The sequence below is a fragment of the Hydractinia symbiolongicarpus genome, chromosome 8 (genome assembly GCF_029227915.1).
Source record: "Hydractinia symbiolongicarpus strain clone_291-10 chromosome 8, HSymV2.1, whole genome shotgun sequence".
NCBI lineage: Eukaryota > Metazoa > Cnidaria > Hydrozoa > Anthoathecata > Hydractiniidae > Hydractinia > Hydractinia symbiolongicarpus.
In genome coordinates, this window is record NC_079882.1 from 5,892,003 (window position 1) to 5,918,462 (window position 26,460).

At 31.9% G+C, this 26,460-nt stretch overlaps 1 protein-coding gene across 3 annotated transcripts in view; it reads right to left on the bottom strand.

Moving 5' to 3' along the window:
- The window catches only part of LOC130653931 (dynein axonemal heavy chain 12-like), a 45,543-nt gene that overhangs the window by 14,035 nt on the left and 5,048 nt on the right, over nt 1-26,460 (bottom strand). For all 3 annotated transcript variants that reach the window (XM_057456427.1, XM_057456426.1, XM_057456428.1), the window contains 51 exons: nt 26,141-26,325; nt 25,779-25,869; nt 25,660-25,686; nt 24,113-24,302; nt 23,350-23,419; nt 23,026-23,187; nt 22,681-22,764; nt 22,294-22,405; nt 20,527-20,736; nt 20,019-20,157; nt 19,349-19,440; nt 18,333-18,511; nt 16,657-16,792; nt 16,416-16,541; nt 14,950-15,035; nt 14,711-14,831; nt 14,306-14,479; nt 13,904-14,107; nt 13,429-13,614; nt 12,950-13,150; nt 12,233-12,286; nt 12,014-12,154; nt 11,338-11,459; nt 10,872-11,034; nt 10,465-10,530; nt 10,206-10,259; nt 10,080-10,130; nt 9,736-9,840; nt 9,335-9,455; nt 9,006-9,135; nt 8,449-8,566; nt 8,026-8,103; nt 7,615-7,707; nt 7,376-7,522; nt 6,757-6,894; nt 6,049-6,300; nt 5,730-5,815; nt 5,459-5,561; nt 5,229-5,306; nt 4,948-5,088; nt 4,707-4,790; nt 3,748-3,933; nt 2,870-2,983; nt 2,493-2,681; nt 1,963-2,250; nt 1,788-1,852; nt 1,616-1,717; nt 959-1,151; nt 706-768; nt 342-559; nt 108-186 (listed from right to left, as the gene is read on the bottom strand). In XM_057456427.1, coding sequence (XP_057312410.1) covers nt 108-186; nt 342-559; nt 706-768; nt 959-1,151; nt 1,616-1,717; nt 1,788-1,852; nt 1,963-2,250; nt 2,493-2,681; nt 2,870-2,983; nt 3,748-3,933; nt 4,707-4,790; nt 4,948-5,088; nt 5,229-5,306; nt 5,459-5,561; nt 5,730-5,815; nt 6,049-6,300; nt 6,757-6,894; nt 7,376-7,522; nt 7,615-7,707; nt 8,026-8,103; nt 8,449-8,566; nt 9,006-9,135; nt 9,335-9,455; nt 9,736-9,840; nt 10,080-10,130; nt 10,206-10,259; nt 10,465-10,530; nt 10,872-11,034; nt 11,338-11,459; nt 12,014-12,154; nt 12,233-12,286; nt 12,950-13,150; nt 13,429-13,614; nt 13,904-14,107; nt 14,306-14,479; nt 14,711-14,831; nt 14,950-15,035; nt 16,416-16,541; nt 16,657-16,792; nt 18,333-18,511; nt 19,349-19,440; nt 20,019-20,157; nt 20,527-20,736; nt 22,294-22,405; nt 22,681-22,764; nt 23,026-23,187; nt 23,350-23,419; nt 24,113-24,302; nt 25,660-25,686; nt 25,779-25,869; nt 26,141-26,319 — 6,591 coding nt within the window. In that variant the 5' untranslated portion in view covers nt 26,320-26,325. The remainder of the gene's footprint in view (nt 1-107; nt 187-341; nt 560-705; nt 769-958; nt 1,152-1,615; nt 1,718-1,787; nt 1,853-1,962; nt 2,251-2,492; nt 2,682-2,869; nt 2,984-3,747; nt 3,934-4,706; nt 4,791-4,947; nt 5,089-5,228; nt 5,307-5,458; nt 5,562-5,729; nt 5,816-6,048; nt 6,301-6,756; nt 6,895-7,375; nt 7,523-7,614; nt 7,708-8,025; nt 8,104-8,448; nt 8,567-9,005; nt 9,136-9,334; nt 9,456-9,735; nt 9,841-10,079; nt 10,131-10,205; nt 10,260-10,464; nt 10,531-10,871; nt 11,035-11,337; nt 11,460-12,013; nt 12,155-12,232; nt 12,287-12,949; nt 13,151-13,428; nt 13,615-13,903; nt 14,108-14,305; nt 14,480-14,710; nt 14,832-14,949; nt 15,036-16,415; nt 16,542-16,656; nt 16,793-18,332; nt 18,512-19,348; nt 19,441-20,018; nt 20,158-20,526; nt 20,737-22,293; nt 22,406-22,680; nt 22,765-23,025; nt 23,188-23,349; nt 23,420-24,112; nt 24,303-25,659; nt 25,687-25,778; nt 25,870-26,140; nt 26,326-26,460) is intronic.

Sequence of the window (26,460 nt, forward strand, 5' to 3'; positions counted from 1 at the left end):
TATTGAATACACATTGGATGAATTATCTGGACGTACACAAATTTACTGTCTTCTTTCGTCTCCGCAAAAGCAGTTTGAACGGGAGGGGTTTAAAATAGATGTGATACCTTTTTATCTGTCGCGAGATGTTTGAAAAGTTTTTCAAAATCTTCTTTGAAGTTATCTTTTAATACTTTGTTTAAAGACCTATAAAGTAAAGATGAGTAAAGATTTTCTATAATTAATACAGAAGCTGCAAGGTAATATAAAAGGGAATATAATTTAGACGGCACTTTAAATGATAAAACGAACTAATTTCTGTTGGGAAGAGAACTAAGATAACATAAAATATTCTCACTTACTTAAATAACCAGTTACGGTCATTATCGTCAACCAAACGATCGTAAAATACACGATAAACTTCGTGTACCCACAATCGCACCAGTGTTTTTTTATCTGACAAAGACTGTGGTTTGATCAACAAGACGCCATACACAACACGCGCGAAATCGCGAAGGTTAAAGATGTAGTGAGACTTCGCGGGAGTGGGGAGTAGGTTGCTGACAGATTGTTTGAACATCTAAAAGAGATAGACAACATTACAAAGAAATATCCAAAGCTACCAATAAATTATTACATAAAAGAACTGGCAGATAATGAGTTTTAATGAATTCTCAACCATAATCAACACTAATTTTGATATTTTTGATGAAAATGCCGCCTTACCTCTAGAGTCGCAGCCACAATTTGTGACCCGATACCAAATGACTCTCCAGGGAAATTATTCTCCTAAAATGCAACCAAGTTATAAGGAGACACTGATATCCGACTACAATAAAAACAGTGACGGAATAGAAAATATCATCAAACAAATTGATATGGTTAAGCTCGTTATTAATTTTTTATTCATAAAACTTTTCTTAATTTTATTTTCAAGCATTTATACTAACAAACCAACTAACTAAGATAAATACGTTACCCTAAAATAATGGTTGACAATGCTACCAAATATCTTTGTCATCGTGTCATCACTAAACTTGGTAATGCTAACAATATTGAAATGGCGTAGAAATCTTGATGTGACAGGATTTTTCCCACCTTCGGGTGGACCCATGGCGGTGATGACTTGTACGTCAGTAAGCTGAATTCTAGAAGTGTCTTTCTTGTCGTACCTAAAAGTGATGGTTTGGAAAAATGTAACTCTTCGTGTAATTTTTTTCGTGGATGAATCAAAGGCACAAGGGTATTAGTCATTACAGTGCTTAGGTGGATCGTTAACTCATTCCCAGCCTGAAAGGTCGACGGTCCAATTACCACTGAATTTTAGGGACTTCTGTAAGTCAATTAAAAGCTTTAAAAACTCTAGAACCGCCCTTGTACTTCTTGAAAGCATTTGGCAAGATATACTTAATGAAATTTGTGATGCTAACCATATAAAACATAACCAACTTATAGAGAAACAGTCTAGCCTTATTGATGTCAACGAGGGTCCTGCATAGGGCATAAGTGGTTTAGACTATTTTGTTATATGGTATGACCAGATCGAGGATGAAATCTATGAAAACTTACGTTCTAGTTGCAAATACATTACTATCAGACCAAATGATACTAAAACATCAAAATGAAGGTTTCTTACCATACACTATGATCTAACAACTGACGCAACAATTCGATGGGAGGTTGGGCTCCATACTGCTCTCTAGCCGGCATATTGACATCATCAACAAATACAATAAACCTAAATACAGTAAAAATAAAAAAACAATTCATGTAAAATGTTTAAACTGCAGAGATTTAATCGTACTCACTTTTTACCAACAGGAGGACCATATACACCTTTTCTTCTTTTGTCCAGCTTAGACATGATCAGGTCCTAGAAAAAGTTGAGAAAATAGTCAAAACAAATGTTATTTGGTAAACTTAGTCAAAGACACAAACCAAAACGTGTTATCTATTTTTTTCTTTCTTATCAAGCTAACGAACCTGTGTTTGGCTTGCAGAGGTCTGTGCAGAAAAATTGACAAACATTGGTACGTATTCGTTTTGAGAAAGATGATTCATCAACTTGTCCTTGATATAGACACTTTTGCCAGTTCCAGTTGGTCCAACAAACAGCAATGGTTTGTTATTTTTTATCAAAAGTTCCATTAAGTGAGAATATCGTGCAGTATCCATGGTGGGAACAATTATGTCGCTTATTTTTTTACCCTTTGGTAGAGATGTACTTGTGATCGTTTTGGTCCATAATACCCAATTTCCACGTCCTTTTCTCTGCAAAAATATTTGAAAATGTAACGGTAAATAGCTCAATTTAAAAATTTTAGTAACCAACATACTTCGTTTTACTCTGTAAGTGACAACAACATTACCTTTGGGAATAGAGAAGTAAAATATTCCTGATAAACGCCTAGCTTTGAGTTGGATAAGTGTCATTTAACGTAAAAATAATATTCACCTCCATTTTTATCCTTTAACGTTTTATTTCCTACACACCGACGAACAAAAATGTTTACCTCGAACATGTAATCGTAGACGGGGTGATCAGTAGGCATCGGACATTCTATCTTTCCCACCGCTGTTGGAATAGGATGGTCTTCGTTTTTACCAGAAATTAATTCCTTATAATAGACATCAAATTTATCTCTGCCTGGTGCATCACAGGTAGCACCAATCGACCACACAGCACCAAAGAAAAATGAGGACTATGACAGAGAAATTATATATGTTTAAGCAACGGCTTCCTTTAATGACAAAAACAAGCAATATTAACATTAGATGAACAGTATATCCTCATTTGAAAACAAAAAGGCAACCCAGTCTTTTTAACAGATCACCAGGCCATAGCATGGCTTCATTTGAAGACAGGAAGGACGACGGCAATTTTACTTACACAAAGCCATGTTTTGATGTATTTACTCTCTTCCTCTTTCACACCTTTCATTAACACTTCGATAAACATCATCAACGAATGGACAAGATTGCTATCAGATGTGGGAATAAACTCCTGAAACGAAATGACCACCTTAGTTGCTTAAACAATTGGCTGGTTCAATTATGCTATGATAGTTTCTAATTAAAGTTTAACATATTTTTATGAAATTTATTCTAATTCAGGAAAACATAAATTAGGTTCACCCATCATCCTCATCCTCATGATTACAATTTCATTACATTTGCTCGCTAGAGATGCGTAGCATTGCTCAAGCTTTTTCGCTTGCCACACAAGCTTGTATGTGGTGGGTAGATGGCTCCAAATTGGCCGATGACGCTACATTTAATTTGCACCAGAGTGGCAACCGCTATATAATCTGATGATTGCGAGTCTGGCGGGCTAACCACTGCTCACAACCACCGCAAATGTAATTTAACTTTTATATTTATTTTTATTTATTCTTATTTACCTTACTTTCATTTTTATTACACTTCCCTCTTTAGGTGTCTCACAAAAGCATTTGTTTCTTTCTTACAATATTACGTGGTCTCTTCTTTGTTACTATTAGTGGATTCCAAACAGGCAAAGTTAGCATTTTACAATACCGGTTTTAATTTCCAAACTGTCTTTTTTGACTCCAAATTTACTCAATTTACAAGGTCTGAAAATTTAGGTGTTGTTTACATATACAATGGAAGGATATATATCCAACTAGATTTACAGTAGTAAAACATAGAAAAACCTGCGTTAGTTTTAAACAAAGAAACAAACAGTTCCCTTTGAATGATTTAGTTTTAAAAGTAAAATAAGCCTCAATTACTCCAAAAGAGACATACCTTGCATTTCTTTCTCAAGAAATAAAGCAGCGGAGGTACTAGCCATTCAAATAACGCTTTGATAACTTGCTCGTAACCAGTTTTAATGACTTCAGGAAGAGTGTTGATCCAAGATTGCAATAAAGGTCTCCATCCTAGAGACGATGGCTCCAAGTATATCATACCACAGCGACTGACAGTTGCAGGCTAAAATAAGAGATACGCTATTAAAGGAGTTATCAGAAATGTTATATATCAAATGGAGTGTTCTTTGGGCGTGACACTATCAACTTGTTTAAACTACGGAATTTCTCAGGTATCATTGTTTTTTGTGCAAACAGAAATTTTAGTTTTTACTGTTTTAAGTGTCTCAAGGGTTCCTTTTATCGCTTTACTCCGTCAGAAGAAGATGGCAGAAACTAGAGCGGACGTGTTTAGTGTCGCTCAAGACGATAAAGTTTTAGTTATACTGTTGTTACTATTACTATTTAGTGAAATTAAATTATGTCCTGGACCTGAGGACAACCTCATGGCATTATGTAAACAAAAAGGATCCAAGTTAGTTCTCCAGAACATTCCTGGAGGACTAAGTAACATAGCTAATTTTGAAGCGCTCTCGACCTACATGGAAAGGAAAATTGACATCATTGGACTATCAGAAAACCATATAGTTAACAACGACCACACAAAACAATGATGGTTTATATAGTCTACATGGATATTTCTTTTTAAAACGAAACAGAAGTATGGAACTCCATAAAGATTCGCTGCATGTCGCTTATGGTGATACTCCTATGTTGTACCTTGGAACGATAGTAAATAACCACTTATCGTTTGTCTAATAATTTTGATAAAACGTATAAAACTGCGAGTATTCGGTTAAGATTGTTGCAATGTATGAGAGCTTTCCTTTCAAGTGATGCTGCGCTGAATGTCTTTATGTTGATGTATTTGGAGAGAAGAAACATCACTATACTTACCGAAGCTTGGGATAAATCGTTTGCTTCAAATATCAAACTCATCACTTCCGACAACTGAATGATTTCACCGCTCATAAGACACAGCTAAACAGAACAAAATGATTTTAAAACGTTAACGAAGACGAGACTACTCAAAATACCTTGGGAGGGCATTGAAATCTACAACCAAATTGATCATTTAGCTACATCGTAATTTAATTGGTTGATCTCTCACAGTACAAACTGCAATAAAATAAGTCACCTTCTTATTATCATCTAGTACTGTATTCATATTTTCAATCCACAATGCATCAATTGGTCCGTCAAAAATTACCCATTTTCTTGTCTCAGTCTGATCAGATGCATATTCACGAAAGGTATTGGCACAAACACCATCCGTCCACTGGAAAAAAAAGTCAATTAATTACAATTAATAAGTACATAAATTCCATTCGCATCTTTGCAAAAACATTTAAATTTATCTCCATGAATTAACACGGGATAGACTACACTGGATTAAAAATTGAAACCATTTAGATGTACCTCATGTGAGACCGGATCGAATTGACCAAATAATTGACCCATTGTAATAGATTTCGGATTAACAATGCGATACCACACCTGCAAAAAGAAACAAAACATATTTTCAATGGTGTGCATTAACGCGTAATGTGTGTAAAAATAATGCGTTTCCAAGTTTGTAACAGGTTTTATGGAATGATTTTATATCTGTGTGTTTTGTAGTAGAGTTTTGGATTTATTTGTATAATTACCTTATTTTCTTCGTGTCCTTTTCCACATAACAAACTCAATGCATCGGCAAGAACATACAACACACTCGTTTTGCTTGCGAAAGGTTCGCCGACCAACATGAAACTAAAAAAGATAAAGGTATGCGAAAATATATAACTAAATATATTCATGGATAATTATAGCATAAAAAGAAGGGGTGTTAAAAGAAGTTGAGTTGTTATTTGAAAATGTAAACGAAAAATAACAAATATGGTACGACAATGCAACCAACATGTCGGATCTTGTGCATACCCATGTCTGACGATCATCATCTCGTACGTTTGAATAATTTTTTCTTTAAAAAAGTCAGTTGTCTGTACATTTCTTTTTGCACTAACCTATAAAAATAAAAATTTTTTAATTACTTTATTAAAAAAGAGAAACAACTGTTTTTAAGGATACACTTAAAAGAATTACAGTCACATTGCGTTGAGGGTTAAACATTTGAATGGCAATAACGCTATAATTTATTAAAAACATTTTATCCCATGCCTCTAACATTCGTATTAGGAAAGGCTGCATTAAAACAGGTAAAAAATAAAACTTCTATCATTATGAAATTAAAACCCACCTCTTCAACAGCTTGCAAGAACGTCACATAGTCAGCTTCCGGTAGAGTGATCCCAGGAAACAAATCTGAGATAATCCCTTCGAACAATGGTATATCGTGAGAAAGAAATTTGGGTTTGTTAACATCCATGATAGAGCGTAACAACAACACGTCTTCGTTATCGTGAGGATATTTAAGCTTTAAGTTCCCTGCAGCCGCCAACACAGCTTTTACAGCTCTCATACCATAGTCGTAATGAAATTGGGAGGATAGCTAAAAATAGAAAGATAGCTTTTTTTTTTCATCGCATCAAATATTAAGAAAGCTTCGCACATTACTGAATTAATTGTTATAATTCTGATGAGAAAAAAAATCTTGAATTAATGCAGTATATTTTTGAGTGGATCTTTAGTGATGTAAAATTGGATATTGTGATTTATCTAACTAAGTTAGTAATAGATGACAACGTTTACATCAACAAACTTGTTCTTTTTTTTATCGACTCCAGAGTCGTGGTCAACATCAATATAGCACTGTTCAGCATATCTTTACCAATTATCATCAAAAGAGAAATTAAAACTTTAAAACACATTTCTCCTAACAAGGAAGCAGTTATTTGTTTTGCTTAGATCATTCACAGACTTCATAATTTAATATTTAACAATATGATTGAAAACAAAGGAACATACAAAATATCTACAAACTACAAATTCGTTTTTGTACTGTTACCTGTTCTGAACACAATTTATAAGTAGTGACAATTTTGACAGCCAGATTTCGTGCGTCTACAAAACCATATGAATATAGCATGATCTCACCAATCAACGCATAATCAGGAACCATCATTGCCACTGTTCGAAACAACACCTGGGGAAAAGCACACATGGTAAGCAAAAGAGCAACAAAGAAAATATATTTGATTTTTTTTTCTTTACATATGACTTAACGCAGATCCCCAAACAATAGTTTCGAATTTCAATCTCTTTTGCATCCTTAGGAAAACCAATACCTTTATTTTTATTTTTGTGTTTTTTTAATAGTTAGGTCTATTTGGGTTAGGTAATTTTAATAGTACTTGACAGTTAAAAAAAAAAATATCACTTAAAGGTACAAACAAAGACAATTGTCTATGATCTAAAAAGTTTTAACCAACTGTATTCTGAAATATAATGGACGATAATACATTTTAAAAATATTTCTAATTTTCAGTTTTTTACAGACCAGTTCTTTACCCTTTAATCAATACACAGTACATGCTTGAAAAGAAACAGGAGTTCTAAATTCTCTGCTATAGAAAATGTTAATTTCCATTTTATGGAGATATTATTTTTAAAAAAGATTGCAATACCTTCAAGTTATCAGGCAATTCTGATCGTCCAGCATAACCAGGGTTCATTGTAATACAAACATAACAGTTCGGGTTCAAACTCAGTTTTGTTCCTTCGAATGTAAACTCAGTAAGTTTCGATGCAACTGCCCTTTGAATGCACAAGATCTAAAGAGGTGAATACAAAACATGAATTGAAATCTGTTTGTGGGCTCTGTCATATGAAAATATATTTTTCAAAATACAGTGGCACTCCTAACCTGCTGGGCAACCACAGATAACACTTCCAATTCGATACGGTTAAATTCATCGAAACATGCCCATGCTCCACACGATGCCAAACCTTTGAAAAACTAGACAACAAAGAAAGGTAATACTTTCTAAAAAAAACTATAGAACCGCAGAAGAAAGACCATTGTACATTTTAATTTTATCCCTAAGTAATTGTTCTCCTAACTTTTCAAGATTTTTCTTAGTGTTTTAAATTAAATTTAAAGGTTTTCAAGATTTGATATTTTCTTTAGAATCATTTTGCAAGGTGTTAGAAAGACCTAAAAAGACATTTTCACCACATTTTTATTCATAGTGTGAGGGCTGGAAATAATAGGTTTTAACAATGAGTTTATGCCATAAGGAGCAATTTGCTTTAAAATGCATGATAAACTTCTCACCTTCCCCATTTGTAAGTAATCCAATCCATCAGAACAATTAAAAACAACGCATAGTATAGCAAGTGCTTTTGCCAAATCCTAAACAAAGTTATTCATAGAGTTAAATGATGAAAATACTAGCAATTGAAACATTTAATACATTTTTACTGTATCGTGAAAATTGATGGATTTAAAGTAGATATGTTTTGCAGTCAAATAATTTAACAACATTGGGGGGATTCTTTGTAGAAAGTAAGAAGGTAAAAAGGGGGAAATATGTATATATAATACTGCACTAATGAGGGCTTCTGTTGAAGTTTCATTTTCTTACCTTCCTTAGCCTCAAAAAACGTCATATATGAGTGCATTTAGTGTAAAATTGTTGACTTCATTAATTATATAAACTAGAGAAAGGTGTGGAAAAGAATAAAAAAATAAAGATACCTTGGTTGTTTCTGTTTTTCCTGTACCTGCAGGCCCTTCAGGTGCACCATTTAAGTTTAAATGAAAAGCCCCTACTAATGTACGGTAACAACGGTCAGTCAATGGCGTTATCACCAAGCTGTGAAGGAAAAAAAGCAAATTTACAACGTTTTTGCCAGACTAAATTGCGCTTCACGCCCAACGGATACTCAGGGTTCATATCAAGATTAGTCATCTTCAGCACATTTTCAGAACTGTTCTTATCGATAGAAACTACTGCAAAAATAGTAATGAAAAGAGCAGAAAAACTTTGAGGGTATTTTGTGTGTTAAAATAATCAAAACAAGATCTAAGCCTCGTTGAAAATCCCCTTAGACAGACGAATTGGAAAGATAATTGATTTAAAAATTTTGATGATACGCTAATATACAACAAAAATAAAAAAAAATCTATATTGATTCTATTGTGTAGGTTAGAAAACGGATTTGCCAAGCCTTGGGAAATTTGCCCAATTTTGGTATTGCGTGCCACAAACAGGCAGACGGAAGTAGCATATTAATATCAGCAATCATTCTTACCGTCCTGAGTTACCAAGATATTCATAAGCATAATTGACGGTTGCATTAGTGATTCTAACATAACAATTTGCTTCCTCCCAATAGTAGCGTAACTGTGACAACCACTGAAAATCATTCTCTGATTGCACTCCTAAAGAAAATTAGTAAATTAAAGATGAATGATTAAGCATGCTAGCTTGATCAAAATAAAGTTGGTATGTATGTTACGGTTTATTAACCAGCAACGATTCATGAAAACGATCCTCATTAAAAAACCTTGGGTGTTCAACGAGTATTTTTCAAAATGACTCATCTTTTGAAAAATTGATTAAAAAAACTCTTGCTCGTACCATTGTTAGCCATAAACTCAACCACATCTCTAGCATGCACATCAATGACAACCAATGCGCCAAGAGTTGTTCGATTCTGTTTTGTAAGTTTGCCCCTGACAAGTTCGACTATTTCTTCAAGCTAGAAACAAATTAGCAACTGCTACATATTCAAGAGTTCTAGAACACTAAAAACACTAAGTGAGGTATATGACAGGTGTACAGAGGTTTTTTTTACTGATTTCATAAGAGAATGTAAGTAGTAAACGTATATAGGCTTTTATTTCTGTTAAAAGTAAAGATATATAATGCATTTAAACTATGATATATACCTATCAACTATCCCTACTGATATAAATAAGGTTATTAAAGTGGTTAAACTCACTATGTCTTTAAATAAATTCATCAAGAAAGATTTTTACCTGCTTTGAACATTTTTCATAATAATCTGTGAGGCCGTGCATGCCTGATCTAATTGCTTCGTGAACTTCAAGTGTCCAGAATATTTGACTTACACATATCACCACCTACGTTGAAGAAGAAAGTCGCATTTAAAAAAGTAACGAACATGATATTTGATCACGACCCTTCACTACATGACCCTTCATTACTGAAATATCCTAATAGGAGAAACTTGTGAATTTGCTAGTTTTGGTCAAATTTGTTATCAAAAACTCACAACAGTTAATAAAAAAATAGTTTCCTAATCAATTTAAAAGTTAATTCCTACAAAGGGGGTTTCATAAGGTGCGTGCTCTCAACTTACCTGACCTGGCCATTCTTTTACCCATTCTTTACGAGGTGTAATACTGTACGCCTAAAATAATTAGCATTGTGAAAGGACTACTAAGTTACTAACTGGAACAGACAATCACAAAAGAATACAATCTACCTCAACAGCTTTTTCAATGATGTCTTTAATACTGACTAACATGGTATCTTGCACCTAAAAAAATAATTTTAGCTCCATCAGAGTAAAAAAATCAGTCAGCAAATGATCCGATGATTGAGCTTAGCAACAAAACCGATTTTAGCCTTGAGGGTTTAAACACGAATGGGTTAGGATTATTCAAAAGTGAGGAATTTTTCAATCCTCTATTGCATCAAAATTAGTCCATAATTTCTAAGAAAAGGTATGGCTGGCGACTTACTTGTAGCAGCCATTTCTCTACAGCTCCTCTTGCAGATGATGTTGATATAATTTCACTCAAAGCAATCTAAATAGACAATTCAACATTAAAATAATAAATTTTAGGTATCGAGGTGCAATATCAATTAATTGATTCTATGAATATTTCAATTTCTATTCTTGTTTCAACAGCATTAAATACACAATAACTAAATAAACCTGAAGGTAAAAAAAATACAGCCTTTCTGATTCATAACAGCACTCGGAAATTGCTGAAACGAATAATGACATGTTAACAAAGCAGGCAAGTATCACGTTGGCCATTCTTGCCCAAGAGAAAAAATGGAATAAGAAAGGCTGAAATTGTGAGTTTACTTTGTATGTAAAACTTAACTTCACAATCAGACCAAGTAAGAAAGCAAAACAAACCTGTTCTCCCTCGCTGCTAAACAGATGTGTTATATCTAATGTCTGAGTAAACTGAAGTTTTGCAATTCCTTCAAAACATTTCTTCATGTGTGGTTGTACTCGATATGGGTCTTTGGTTTCAGATAATATTTCTAACATTTCATCATTAGACAAAAAGAAAAACCTACAAAATAAAATGAAAAAAATATTGAACATTTCACAAATTTATCAAACTAATGGGTAGAATCATATCAACTGACAGGCAAGCAGACAAGGAAAAACTCGTTATCTTGAAAACTGAATATTTCTTCATATATGCATAAATACTTTTGTTTTCATAAGAAAGAGTCATTCGTTTACCAAAAGAGACCACCCTTTATCACATACTAACACAACCATATCTTAAACTTTTTTGGTAAGTCAAATTCCGTTCATTGTTTTATGATCAAGCATTGCTTTAAAATAAATATTCAGCTGGTGTCGTTACCTTGGAAAAAACAATCGCTTCTTTTCCAAGTAGGCATTCAAACCTTTGTTGATTTGATCCAACAAGATATTACTGTCAATTAATTTTTCATACAAGCCTGGCATCGATGTTGCTGTTAAGATCTATAACACAGCCATATTATAACATGCATGCCATTCAATCAACACAAATAATATGTTTATATGCGACAGGAGCAACGATATTTGATCACAACCCTTCACAAGAATTGACATTGAAAATCGACTTTGCTCTGTCTTTTAGATTACTGAAATATCCTAATGGGAGAAACTTGTGAATTCGCTAGTTTTAAAACCTTTAAATACTTTAATTTTTCAAAGGGTAAAGATACCACATCTTTGTGTGATGCTTATGCGAGAACCACAATAATCTTGGAGTATGCTTACGTTATGCTTATTGCAGAAACAAATTTGTCAACAACGTTGTCTCTTGCAAAAAAATAGCAGCAAAGCTAAAGGTCTTATTATACATAGGGCAAGTTTAAATAGCATAGTGGTGTTAGGCTCGGCAATAAGCTTGCATGTGCCTAAAAGATTCCCCTTTAAGCTTCATATCATAAAAAAACATGTATTTTACTACAAATTTTTTAACTATGGACTATGGACTATTAAATATTTTTTACGACACATTTCCACTACTCCAATATTCTAAAACTTACCCTTGCATCTTTGAGCACAAATTTCATGATATCCTTCCAGTTACGATCAACTGCCTGAAATTTGCGACCCTCTTCAGGCATTTGTTGCATAATATCTTCAGAACTAAATATAGGTTCCAGATACAGCCATTGTGCTTGAACCTATAAAACAATTTAACAAGTGCTTACTGAAGATGTCACCATAAGATTAAAAGATAAAGTTGATTTTGAATTTCCTACCTTTAACCACTCATCTAATGTTTCTTGCATGCGAAGAAGTCTGTCTTCCCAAGCCTAGTTGTACAAAACGAGAGGAAAATTGCATAGAGGATTTCATAGGAAATTAAAGTTTGCACAGATCTTGAAATTTTTCTCAAATTCTGTGTGTTTTTTCGTGTTAGCTCAAGGCACAAGGACAAAGACAAAGACAGAAATCATAGTTTGATAAAAAAAAACATCATTATATGCTACGAAAATGTAAGTAAGCATAATTTGCCTCATAAAAACAAATTTCTTAATTGGAGCAAAATTAATGCCAGACTTTATGTTTATACTTTAAAAATATTGCTAATGATGGGCTTATGCTTCGAATCTCAGTCTTAAACCTCTTCAAAAGAATGACGCCATATATATTCAAATGTAACACGCATGTTCATTTTTTACCTGATTTTTATTAGTTCTGCGAGAAGTATAAATTTGTCATTGTTATCTTAAGTGTTTCCCATGCAAAATGAAAACGTGTTTATCAACATGAAATTTCGTTTTAAAAAACTACATTTCAGCCAAAATATATTATGTATGAATGAATACTGTTTTTAAAGTTTTATTTAGTTTTGCACTTTTCCTACTAAGCCCTGTAAAAATAGTAAATTTTATTAGCTCCATCATCAATTAAACTGTTTTATTGCATATACTTCTGTATCACGATGGGTAATTCAATGTAATGTTCAAACTCACTTTTATTTCATTTTCAAATGGTTTGATAAAAGGCGAGCCTCTCATGGTTTGTGTTTTTACAATCTGATCATCAAGAATAGCCTGTATTTCATCAACCGCAGCTAAAATATGCACTCCGCTATCACGATATTGTGTTGTATTGAATACAATTTCATCCCAGTCTTCCATCATGCGCTGCATTGCCTTTTCCAAAGAAAATTCCTGCAATAAAAACAGCAATACATATTATAGCATTGAAAATGCTAATAGATATATTTTTTTTAACTGCTGTAACAGTTTCTACTCACTAGTCTATTGTCATAAAAAATCTTAGTCAAAGTTTTTGCAAAAATATTGCTTTGTGTAATCGATTTCTACATTAACAAGTCAATCCATACATTTTCTACCCTTTTCCCAACACTTACAAACTATTCCTAATTATATTACACTGTCCCTAGCCATCATCATTTTGCTTACCATTCAAGTAAGAAAATTTATACCTTGCTTGCACCAGTGCTGATCACTTCAAATTGTGTTATACAAGGTTCCAAATCATGTCGTAACATTTTTCGAAGTGTTGTTCCAGAATCTGGCGTTATATTCTCACCAATTATTTCTGACATTGCATCCCAATGTATTTGGCGAAGACCGTTATTACACATAATACCAATGACGGGAACATTGGTCTAAATTAGTAAAAGTTAAGGAAAAAAAGGAAACCTTACATAAGGCAAACCTTAGGCAAATTTTAATGTAAAATGTTGTTCTACAGAGCAGCTAAAAATTGAATAAAAACAATGCTTAATGCAAAGTTTATTTTTGTTTTATTAGTTTTAGAAAAAAGAGATTACTATGGAATACAATTTTGGTAAGATACATAAAGTGATTTGGAATTTTATAAAAAGCTTCTTACTAAAATTTCGATGTGAAAAAACCCATGTTTTCTATATATTGATAAATTAAATAAATTCTCACCTTAAACTCTTTGATTTGTTGTTGCACTGACTGTGCAACTTTTAAAGGCGCAAAAACTTCATTTTCCTCTTCTGGATTTTCTTTTTTTGTTCTAATAGTTGTCGTACTCCTGGAAGCTTCTTTCTCTTTTTTGTCTTTCTCTTTTCTGGCCATCATAGTAAATGTTTTGACCATTTTGTAAACATCGCGGCTAAATTCATCAACCTGGCAATAAAAAACAAGTACAGTGATAAACTAATTCCCCACAACTTTTTCTTAAAGGTTTAATAGCTATTATTAACATGGATAGATCATGATTCATTATAATGGTCCTAAGCTATAAAAGATTACGTGGCCAGAAAGAAAAAGAAAATCACAACCGTGAGTTCTATCTTTCACACAGAATAACATTTATATAAAAACCTCTGATTCTATTCCTTCTGCGTCAAGTTCGAGAAAAGCACCATCCATCCATTTTTTCTCGCATCTTTGCCATTTGACGACTGTTGAAAATAACTTCTGATAAGGCTCAATGGAAATAGTAATGAATTCTATATCGGGATATGTAGTTTGCTCCCATTTAAAAAGATCCTCTTCCTAAAAAAATTGCAGGCAGTTCTTGATAAAAACTAATGACAAATTGAAAAACAATAGAATTAAAAAATGGATATATAAATAGAAGATATTACTTAATCGCCAACAATTTTTGGGTAAATAAATAAATCTATTAACATCATTTCTAAATAACTTTTTCGTCTCAAAATTTATTCAACTCAATTTAATCTACAATAATTATTTTACAGAGAGATGTGGAATGGAATAAATTACCACATTGATGAAATCAATAGTCTCCACAAGTTCTGCAACTTTTTTCTGCACACTTTGCACATCTTTTAAATATTGTACCATCATATCCATGTCGCCACACTCAAGAAACTCCACCACTCTCCTAAAAATATGTATAAGAATATTTCCTTTTGAGACACAACCAGAAACCTAAATTCAACATACAATTTTGTGTATTTAAAGTGAGAAACACTGCATGAACTAAAAAAAAATCTGCTTACTGCTTGAGTTTATCTAACTCTAAGATGACTTTTTCACGCTTTTCTGTTAAGGCATGCTCTCCTTCTTTTTGAGATTTTGCAATAATCTATATTACAATTAAAAAACGTTGAGGAATTAAAAGTATACTTTTGAAGGGCTTGTCAGCATGTACATGGGTACACTTTTATTGTTGATAATACTAGATATGTGGCTTGATAAAGGCGAACTTATTTTTATTTTTCAACACACACATAGTTTGACAAATTCTAATACTTTATATGAAGGCAAGTTATCCAGAGTAATAACCTCCAGTTGAGGTTCAGAACTAAGCTTATGCAATATTACATTACATGAAGAAAAAAATACAGTGGCCAATCAATTTTTTTAGGATTTTTTAACCTTTTTCCAGGAGTGAAGTGGATTATAAAAAACCTAAACTGAAAATACTATATATTCCATTTCCAGGAGTTTCATAGAAATCAAAGAGTTTAGTGGCTACTCTGCATAGAAAAAACCTCATCCCATTAAATCCAACACTGAAAAAAAAACATGAAAAAAAAAGCATGATGAGACAATAACAAAAACGTGTTTCATCACATATTGTTGCTCTAATATTTCAATGTTTGTGACATTATAGATGTAGATCAACAAAATTAAGACCAGCAAAGCCAGCAGGTTTCCCTAAAGTTTAATATATTGACCCTGAAGCATAGTTCATGTAAATTGATGGTATACATAATGGTAACGAGACAGTAATTTTACAATACCACCTGTAAAAAATATATTTAATGTATCATTAAGATTGGTAATGGTATCAATGCTAGCTAAGTTGCGATTGTTACAATACTACAATTGCTACAATGCTACAATGCTACAATTACTAATATGCTACGATTGCTGTGATTGTTATAATGCTAGCTAAGTGCTACGATTGCTACGATGTTACAACTGCTCTGTTTGTTATCTGTTAAAAGAACGAAACATTGCATGTTGCCGACCATAGCATCTTAGCAATCTTAACAAATAGTATTGAATATGTTTTTTGGGGGGTTGAATTTTAAAGTTTAGCCACAAGAAGACAAGAATAGACATTCAGCTTCTATATATGATCACTAATGGAATTTCAATAAAAAAAACTACCAATATGCATCTATAATGGCAATAAATGGACTTTGGACACAAAATGCAAATTTTTTCATACCAAAAAATGTTGCTCCCTGTCTCTGAACGAAAAAATGAAAAAAAAATCTACATTTAATAAAACTGACATTTATCGATTCTAAGTAAACCCATGCTTCTCAAAGCAAAACATATTGATATATACAAAATAGTCAAAAAATGACAGGACATAAACAACATTGTTTATTTGACAGAATTCTGTTATGGAAAGATTAAAAAGGGCTCATGAAAATTGCAGTCTCATTTTGGCCTCACATGGAAATGATTGTTCTGCATTTCTTCTGTTACAACAAAAGAAATTAGTTACCTCATCACTTTGATCAAACACTGGATTGATCTCATGAGGCCAATTCAAAACGGAGCTATTTAATTGAATATCATCGTAAGGTAATGAATAGTTCTCCAATAGGTAAGCCAAGCGTGGTTCATTTTCCTACAGGGAAAAAAATCATTAACAGCTTTAGGGCAATCTGATAGAATTTTAGAGATTTATAGGTTGCTTGACTGCTTCTAATTCTTATTTCCAACCTTAAAAAATACCTCCCTACCCTGATGCTTTTGTTTAACTTTATTAAAGTATCATTTTGAGCAGTTTCGACAAAAGACAACAGCTCCATAACACCCTTGGTATCACTAGGCACTGCTAATGCACCCGCCTTGATTGCTTCAAATTCATCAACAATCCTAAAAAAATAAAAATTAATTCAACACAAACCTCGTTTTTACTTTATTAAAATTTATGAATTCTTAGTTGTGCAAAATAGTCATAAAGTTTTTCAATATCCATATCAAAATACAATCTATCTTTTTTAACAAAAAATATTTTAAAAATTAACTTTGCAAAACAGCTTTGCAGAAACATCCTGAGCCTAATGTTATTGTATTGTAGATGTGATGACCAATATGACAGTTATCATCAATGCAAAAATAACCTTTCTAAATCAAGTTCATCTCCGCAAAACATCAACATTGGCCACTTCTATTATGTTCTATCAATTTCAAGAACTTAAACATAAGTGGATGTTTGATCTCTTTATATTTTGATTCTGGCTCTATTGTTTATATCTTCCATATATCAAAAGTAAGAAATGTGCCTGTTTTTTTCCTAATACTTTCATTTTGCAAGCTCTCCAAAGTAAAAAGAATTGAAAAAGAACTTTTTATTTTTACATTCTACCAAGTTTATACTAAAATGAATTATCAACCGAGACACTTTAAGAAAAATGTAGACCAAATTTGTTGCATGTGATGCCCATACATTTGTTCCTGTTATTGTTAATGGAAAAAGCAAGGTAGAATATCAACGAAACTTTTAAATTAGAAAGGTTGCAATGTAGATTCAATTAAGGTGGCAGTAAGCCTTTTAAAAATCAGAGATTTTTTTTACATAATTAGTTATGAAAGGTTATTTTCAGACTATATATTTTTTCTGTTATAACACACTTGTCACAATTTTATGCCTGAAATACTATTATCTTTCACCAAAAATATTCAGCCTCAACAATTCCTCTTTAAAATGAAATTCATGAATAATTAATTAGTTTTGCGGAATATAGTTTAAGTCTACGCGCTTGCGAAATTGTACAAAAAGAAATGATGTAATTATTAAAGAGAAACGTTAATAACAACAAAGATGGTGCATTATGTAGAAATTTGAGACGATTTTCATTAAGTTACACTGCACCAGATTTAATTTTCAATAGCATTTTTGTTTTACTTTAAAATTTTCAGACATGCTTGGCGAACCATGCAGCCATGATACGGTGTGGGGAAATCTTTTTATTTGAAATATTTTTTTTAACAGCGTTCGAGGCAGCAGGGGATGCTAACAAAAAATCTTTTGAAAAAAACAAAAAGCTATTGTTAAAAAATTAAGAATAAACAAAAAAAATCCGCACACCGTTTTAGCAGGGTTAACCCGAGGTTCATTTAAAAACAGAAGCTGATGAAAAATAACGAGATTGTAAAAAGTTGGAGCTCGTAGAAGCCGATTTTTTTTGTTTATGATACATTTTTAAATAGAAATTTCTGCTGACTCAGCAATTTTAGTTTTAAGTTAAAAACATTTTATTATGTATTAATGCCAATATTTTTAGGAAATAGTAAAAAAAAATGGTATAAAAACACTGAGTAAATAATTCAGCTATTTGGACAGCTAAAAAAAGGTTACTGCCACCTTAAAGTTAATGTTGTGTTAGCTACTTGAATCAATAAGAAATACTACCTTTTATTTTCAACACGGTGATCATATGCCAATCGTGCTAATAACTGTTCTGCAAAGTGATTTGCTCTAGAGACTAATCCTCTCTTCAGGTCATCACAATTTAACTGCATAATAGGAAAGTGTAGAACAGTGTGTTTAGTTGACACATCTTTCGCAATCCCTCGAAAACGTTTGATTTCCTACATTGAGAAAAAAAGCAAATAGTTAACATCATCATCATCATTCTCGGCATAACGTCCGTTTTCCATGCTAGCATGGACTGGACGGGGTATATTAATGACCATCTTCCAATCTGATCTAGACTGTGTTAGATCTAAACTCAACCTCCTCTGTATCAAGTCTGTCCTTATAACCTTCTGTCAAGTCTTTCTCGGTCTGCCTCTGGGCTTTGCCCCAGGAACTACTAAGTCTCTACACTTTCTTACCCAATTATCCTCCTCCATTCTTTCCAAGTGCCCCAGCCAATTCAATCTTCTTATCTGGATAACATCTTTAATTCTACGGATACTTAGCCTGCTTCTTAGCTCATCTGAACTCTTTCTGTCTCTCAGACTGGCGTTACACATCCACCTAACCATTCTCATGTCATTCCTTTCTAAACGGTCAAGATCTTCCTGCTTCACTGCCCATGTCTCACTACCGTACAACATAACACTTCTTACACTTCTTAACAAATATAAAATTAACTTTGCATCAGTAAAGACTCTAATTTATGTCTGCCTAGCCGTGTATGTGTATTTTTACAAATGAGATGTTGTTATGTCTGACTTGCTAAACAAATATGTTGGGAATTTTTTTGCAGTCCAATTAGCCTGATTCGGAATCTTAACTCAAATACTCTTTCCACAAAATTAAATAAACAAATTAAAAATTTGCAAAAAATAAGGTAACTGCAATTATGGTTATCAAATAATATTTGTATAATCCAAATAATTTTAGATAAGTTGGATGTATTTCTTGCATTGCTATTTATGTAGACATTAAATATAAGTATCGATATCAGAACAGAAACATACCTCTGTGTATTCTTCAAACGAGTGTTCTGAATCAAGAAAGTCTTGAACAAAATTCTTTGATTCACCAGTGACAAGAGACTGAAACTGCAAAGCTGGAAAAAATAATCAAGCATTTCATAATAGATGCCCAATTTCTTAATACAATCAAGCTACAAAGGAAAACTGTCTTAAAGAACGGTACTGCTCAAAGAATCTTTCTAAGATGCTAGCCTTGTTAATGTTGTGAAGGTTGTGATAAAGCAACTGGAAGTTTGGAGGCGGAATAAACTCAAGATTTGTACTATTTTCCCCTGATTTTCATTGTGTCTAAAATACTGCAAAAATGAACGGTTTTAAATACTCTTGATGTTCCTTTTCTTTTAAAAACACAAATTAACTTTAGCAACTTTAGCTTTGCGCACAATAGCAATATGCAGTACTTGACCTGCATTACCTTAATAATTCTGACTCGGTTAATATCAAGTAGCTGTTGATACAGCTTCGTGTAAAAGTGCTCATCAACTAAATTGCTTTTATGCATTATAACATAACTTTTATGATAACAAAAAATAGTCAAAGAAAAGGTGGAAGGGCCTACTAGAAAAGAAAATAATTTATTCTGCAGTTAATTTTTCCACAACCATCCCCTTACGTTGAATTTTATAAACTAATCTCTTTAAAATAAATTTACCTATCTCATCTTTATATACTTTAGCGGGGTGCAGGTAATATTCAGATTGTTCTTTAAGGAAGCTCATCGCATCATCCACAATAGATACATCTACCTTTGCATCCACATTCACTGTCGTCGATCCTCCACTTAACCATGACTTAAGAGGTTATAAAAACGTGTTACATAATATACTAAAGTACACACAGTGGGATGAACATAATGTCCACAATGCAAGAAATAATGCAAGAAATAATTTTTCAATCAGAAAATTAAGGCGGTTTAGTTATTTTGTAGGGATAAATAAAGGGAGCAAGAAAATAAAGTCAAGACATAAATTTGTGTGCAGTTAAAATACAAAATCTTGAAACACAGTGAGGTTTAGTCTATTGTACTTAACGAAATTCTTTTATGCAAGTTTTGTAATTGTATTACAAAATAAAAAATAAGCACATAATGACATTTAAACTTTTACAAGTTCCAAGTCTATTACTGTTGACAATGAACTAAAAACAAGCATAAGTCAAACCTGGACAGTGGGTACATTTTGTAATGTGTTCAAAATAATTTCAGCTGCATTTAAAATAACTTCTTCCAGATCTTCCAGAGCAGGATAAAATTGAATATTATCATCATCATCCAAAATCAACTCCATTTTAAACAACGGTAGAATGTGTTGATTATCTACTTCATACAGTTTCATGTATTCCCTTAGTGTTCGAATGATCATGTCTTTTAGCTAGAAATAAAAAAGTCATAAAAAAATTGTTTAATGACACACCCAACTTTGCTTGCCACCACCTGTCTCATGCAAGTCCAAAGTTTAAACAAATGTTTTTGTAAGGCATTAATACAACTTATTGAATTTTCCACAAACAATTTAAATGCAGAGGTTGTTGTTCTTTCAACATGCAAGGTACACCATATTATTATGAAGAAATTGAAGCTGCATGTATTCATAATAGATGCTAACTTAATCACTTAACTTCACAGCTATAATTTTTCTTTTAGTTTTAGAAAACCTATTTATATTTATTTTCAATTTTAGTGTGCTAAGAAGTTAATCTTACATGGTCCAGAAATGGATAAAAAACATTACAAGGTATGATTACAAAATAAACATTGAGCCAACATTGAGCAAACCTGTGGAAGTTTCTCTATGCCAAATCTACAAGAATTATTTCAAAACTGTGGAATTAAAATACACTGGTTAAGAAAGTAAATAATACAAGATTTGGATTGCCTCTGTTATAAAGTTTTTTATAAAAGAGCAACTTGTCTAAGACAACCAAGGCACAGTGTCGCTTTAGTATTATGTGCATGGCTTTTAATTGTTTATAAAGATATTTGTCACATCGTCTATAAAAAAGTGAGCATCAAACAAACATTAAACATTATTATGATAAAAAAATACTACAAATTTATTTTTCCTTGAAATATCAAAAATATCAAAAAACTGAGAAGAAAAACATTTTAGACAACCTCAGTATCAGGGCTGAAATCACATCATAAAACAAAAGAGATCATTATCCTATTTACAACAAGTGACGTAATTGTCAATACAAAATTTATTTATTTCCCCTTTTTTACAGGGAATAAATAAATCACAGATACCTTTCATAATTGCAGTCGAAAAGCATTAAGACATTTTAAATCTGTCTGGCCCCTTAAATTCCCAAAGGAATTCTAGTAAAGATGTGTACGATTCTTTTAATCATCCAGTCTGGGTTTCTTACTCTATTATAATGTGTTACTGGGAAAGGGGTTGTGAGCTTCTCTTTCCTTTTGTTTTACTCCATGCTTTTTGTGTACAATCAGTGTGTTATTCCCGATCGTAATTTGAACAACCAAATTGCTTTCATGTTCTTATATGATGCAACGTGTATTGAAATTAATAAAATGTATTATGATTTTCAACTCTTAATAAAGCATGTAATTTTGAAGTCAATGCAAACAAGTATTTATACACAGCAGACAGGTTACGTGAAAGTACTGAAAATAAAAACTAAAGAAGAGTTTGTTTTCTGCAGATACGATATTTTGACAAAACGAATTTTATTAAATTGTCAAATGTTATGTTACCAGCACTTCTTTAGTAAAAGGTAAATTTTAAATAATGGAAATTTGAAGGAGAGCTATTTTTTTCCTTCTTCATTACTTATAAATATTTCTAAAATATCTATGTCAACAATGCAGTTTTAAAAATGCGTATGCTTATATTTATCATTCTTGGTTACATGGTGATATTTTTGTTATACAAACTCTTGTGACATCTCAAACAAATAATATAACAAACCTGATTTGAGATCAGCATTGAAACACTGTTGTAAAATGAATCAACTTGGTCGTCTTTTAAATGACGAAATGCACTTTTGTTTACAAATATGTTCACAATCTCGGGATACCAACTAAATGAAACAAAATTTTAGATAAAGATAAAGCAGACAAACACAAAGGTATATAAATTTCATGCCAATTTGGATTGTCTTGTGCACCTTTTCAATTTTTATCAAGTAAAAAAAGAACATGCTTTGGTGAATAAGTATTCATAAATTAGAAACAAGCAGACAAGGACAATTCTACATTATAACCTAATCAACTGAATGTTTTATAATGAAAAATGCAACAAGTACTAAATAAGCTTTAAGTGTGTTTAAGTTGTATCTGTATAAAAATGTTTCACCTGTGAAGAAGTTTTTCTGATGCCTTATCGCAAGCTATCGTTACATCATTACGCATATGCTCACATTCTATTACCCCTTCTGACCTAAAGATCAAATTGAATTAACACAAGATATGTTGCACCTTTAAATATTTAAAACTTATTTTACTACAGTTTCATGATATTATATAAATAAGCAAATCAGGTAAGGTAAAACTACAAAGATGGTGTTAATAGATTGCCAAAAAAAGCTACAAGCTAATCTCCTCTTAAACCATTGATCCATTTTAAGGTTTTACAGTTGTTAGCATAAGACATTCTTTGAAGAAATTTAACATGTTGTGTTAGAGAAAACAAAGAACCAACCTCATATTTGATAAGTCCACCAATAAAAAATTGCTATATGTTTCATTTTGGCATATTTTTAAAATTGTTTGGTGAGAGGGATGCAGAAGATGAAGATTTCTTTTAATTTCATCTCTGGCTGCAACATAGGAGGCTTTCCATGGACTGGAAAAATCAAGCCCTCTATAAATAGAAAAAAGAAACAAACGCATAAACAATGAAAGAATGCCATATAAAATAATAAGAACATATATATGTATTTAGTTTGTCAATTTTGAGTGACAATTCTCAAAATAATTTTACAATCTTGAGAAAAATAATAATTAAAAATAAAATAATACAAACACAAGGTCAGCTGGTAAATCTTCATCGTTTTCTACACCACGCACATTTGGTTTCACCAGCGCATATTGTACTAAGAAGATAAAAAGTATATTTACATTCTTATAAACAATATAATTCTTATACTCACAAGTAAGAGTTAATAAGAAATAAGTAAAATTTAATATTTGGTGACAATTATTGTATAGTTGATGTAATGACTGATTGTGAGTAGCTCGTCAAATGTCAATTAGTGCCAGCAGATCGGATACTTTAAATTAGGATACTTGCGGGCAATTCTTGACTCATATTAAATAGTTGTATTTGTATAATAAAAATATTATTATTATACTATTTTTTCGATTGGAATATAGGATTCCAGCATAATAATAGCATAGGAAATTAGAAAGCAAATATTATTTAGGAATTTTTATCATGAATTTGATCAGCATGGGCAACAAGAATATTTACAACAGCAAAAAAATCAAAGATATTTTATTTTTTTAAGTCCGTAAATAAATGGCTTTTTGCTAATGCATCAAAAAAAGTTAAACAAACATTTAAACAAAAATAATGACACCCTAATTAGCTTACCAATTTTTCAAGACAAACTGCTGAGAAAAATTTGCATTTCTGATAATTTCTTTCATTTATTCACATGACTGGTGACATGCTTATAAGATAATAATGCGTTCAAAGTATAATTTATTAGCAAAGTTGGGCTAGTTTCTATAAGAAACATGCTTTCTGAAATAATAGTTAATTAAGAAACATAGAAAGTAGTAACCCATTGACTTTCTGATGCTTTTGTCATAATCTGCCAGCACTTCTTCATGTAAATCTTGAATGTGAGGTGCAAACCATGCAGGTTGAATTAAATGGTCAGGTATGTGGTCAATGATAGAATCCCACCATTGTATAGACATGGGACTGATGGGTGCATTACTGACGCACTTCTTTAAATATTGGTAATTCATCTAAAAATAATTTCACAAAATTGAATAAACAACCTGTCAGTTAATTTTTGAAACTGATTCAAAATTGTACTTTTAAGTAGTTCAACGTTCAAGCTCTATCTATATATAGGCACTTCTTAAATTTTTCAGCTCCGGGGAAGGCACATTAAGCTACATTAAAGTGCCTTAATAAACATACACATATTTTGATGTAATAAGTTGTTATACTTTTAATATTGGGGCTACAAGATATTTATTCTTTTATTTCAAAAAATTGTTGTGTGCACCATGCAAATGGTTGGATAAAATCCTACATTTTATGCATGCTTTTTCAATGAAATCAACTAGTTAAGAAGATGAGTGAAGTGCATTAGCAAACGTTGTGTGGGAGTTGTAATCTATTTTTTAATTTTTTATAACAATAATACAAAGACTGTCTGCTTGTAAGAGGCTATTCTGCCATTTTTTCCTTGAAAATAGGCAAGAAACTATACCTTAATAATTGCTAAATGATGAACTACTTATTTTGGCGTAACATTACATGACATCCATATATCAAATTGATATCAATGTTTTTAATTAAAATAGTGAAGCCATTGCATTGTAGTTATAACTTTCAGGCCAAATATCTTTGTAACAGGGTGGCGATGTCAGTTGTTTTTAACCATGTGGGTAACTAGGGACCACCTGGGACTAAAATAAGACCAAATTCCTAAAGCTGGGACAACCTACCTGTGTCAAATCCCACAGGTTGATGACATTGTCAAAAAGCTTTTAGTTTCAATATATCTTCAATTGTTTGTCAAAAGTATATGATCCTATACATTTTCTTGATCAGTGTTTCAAGCTTTAAACAATAGAGAGGTAATTAGTAAAATATTTCTAAAAATATTTTTTGTGTATTAATGGGACATCGCTGACGTCATCAATATTCAAATTATGGTTCCTTTTCATTGTTCTTTAGCCTAAGTGGATTTTTTCACAGGCTGGTCCACTAGTACATGATATTGTTAAGTTTAAATTAAACAAGACTATATTTAGGTTTTTTAAAGTAAATTATTATTTATGGATCGAATAACAAAAAAAATTGATAATGCTTTCAACTAATTAATTGTGACTTTTTACCTAAAAGTAGACATTGCAGCACATATATAATTTACCCTAGGAGGGACATTAAAAATGTTAACGTTTTTTAGAAGATACACTTATGGTGTTGAAAAAAAGTAGGTTGTACCTAATTGATTTGCTGTATTTATTTAAAATGTGCATTTTTCTAATTTTGATTTGCATAGATTAAATGACAAAACTGGATAAGGATAAACATTTAAAATAGGCTAGTGAAAATTATATGCAGCTTAAACTAAGCTCGTAATCTTACCTTGATGCGTCTGTCTCTAGACATCATCTATAAAATAAATAAAAAAAACAGATACTTTTAATATCAAGTTAAAATCAATACACAAAGATTCACATACTCAAATTTTAATTGAGCCTTACAGAAGCTGGCATTTCAGGCTCCATCTTCTTCATTGGATTTCTCCGTAACGAATCCTGTGTTTTGTATTTGGTTTCTTTAGCTTTTTCCATCCTGAAATAGGACAAAGAAGACATGGTTTACAGCACTAAATAAAATTTAGCCCAACATCACACATCTATTGATAAACCAAAAATTATTATCAAAATAAAAAAAATATTTTCAGGCAAAATGGAGAAAGATAACTACAGAAGTCAAAATTGTTACTGCTAAAAATGTAATGTTAAGGAAAAATATTAGAATTCGAACCAACTTTCACATTCATAAAACATATTTGATCTAATCATTTTGCACAGAGAAGCAACTAAACATACAAATAACTCACACTTTACTGCCCAGAATATTCTTAACCTCTTGTGTTCTTCTGTACTTCAACAATGGGCTGTTATCAAATCTATCTTTAGTAGTCATAAGTTTAGGTATTGGTGGGAGTTTGGGCATTTTGCTATGACCAACACCAGGGCCAGCAGCCATCTTCTTTTTCTGGCTTGATGCAGACATCATTATATCCTGACATCAAGGCAATTTATTAAAGATTTTTATTTTACAGTTGATTAATCAAGTCAGAATATGCTTAAACGATTTATTAAATACAAGTTAACTTTAAAACCATTGATTGTAACCAGCTATCTCTTAATAACAAAG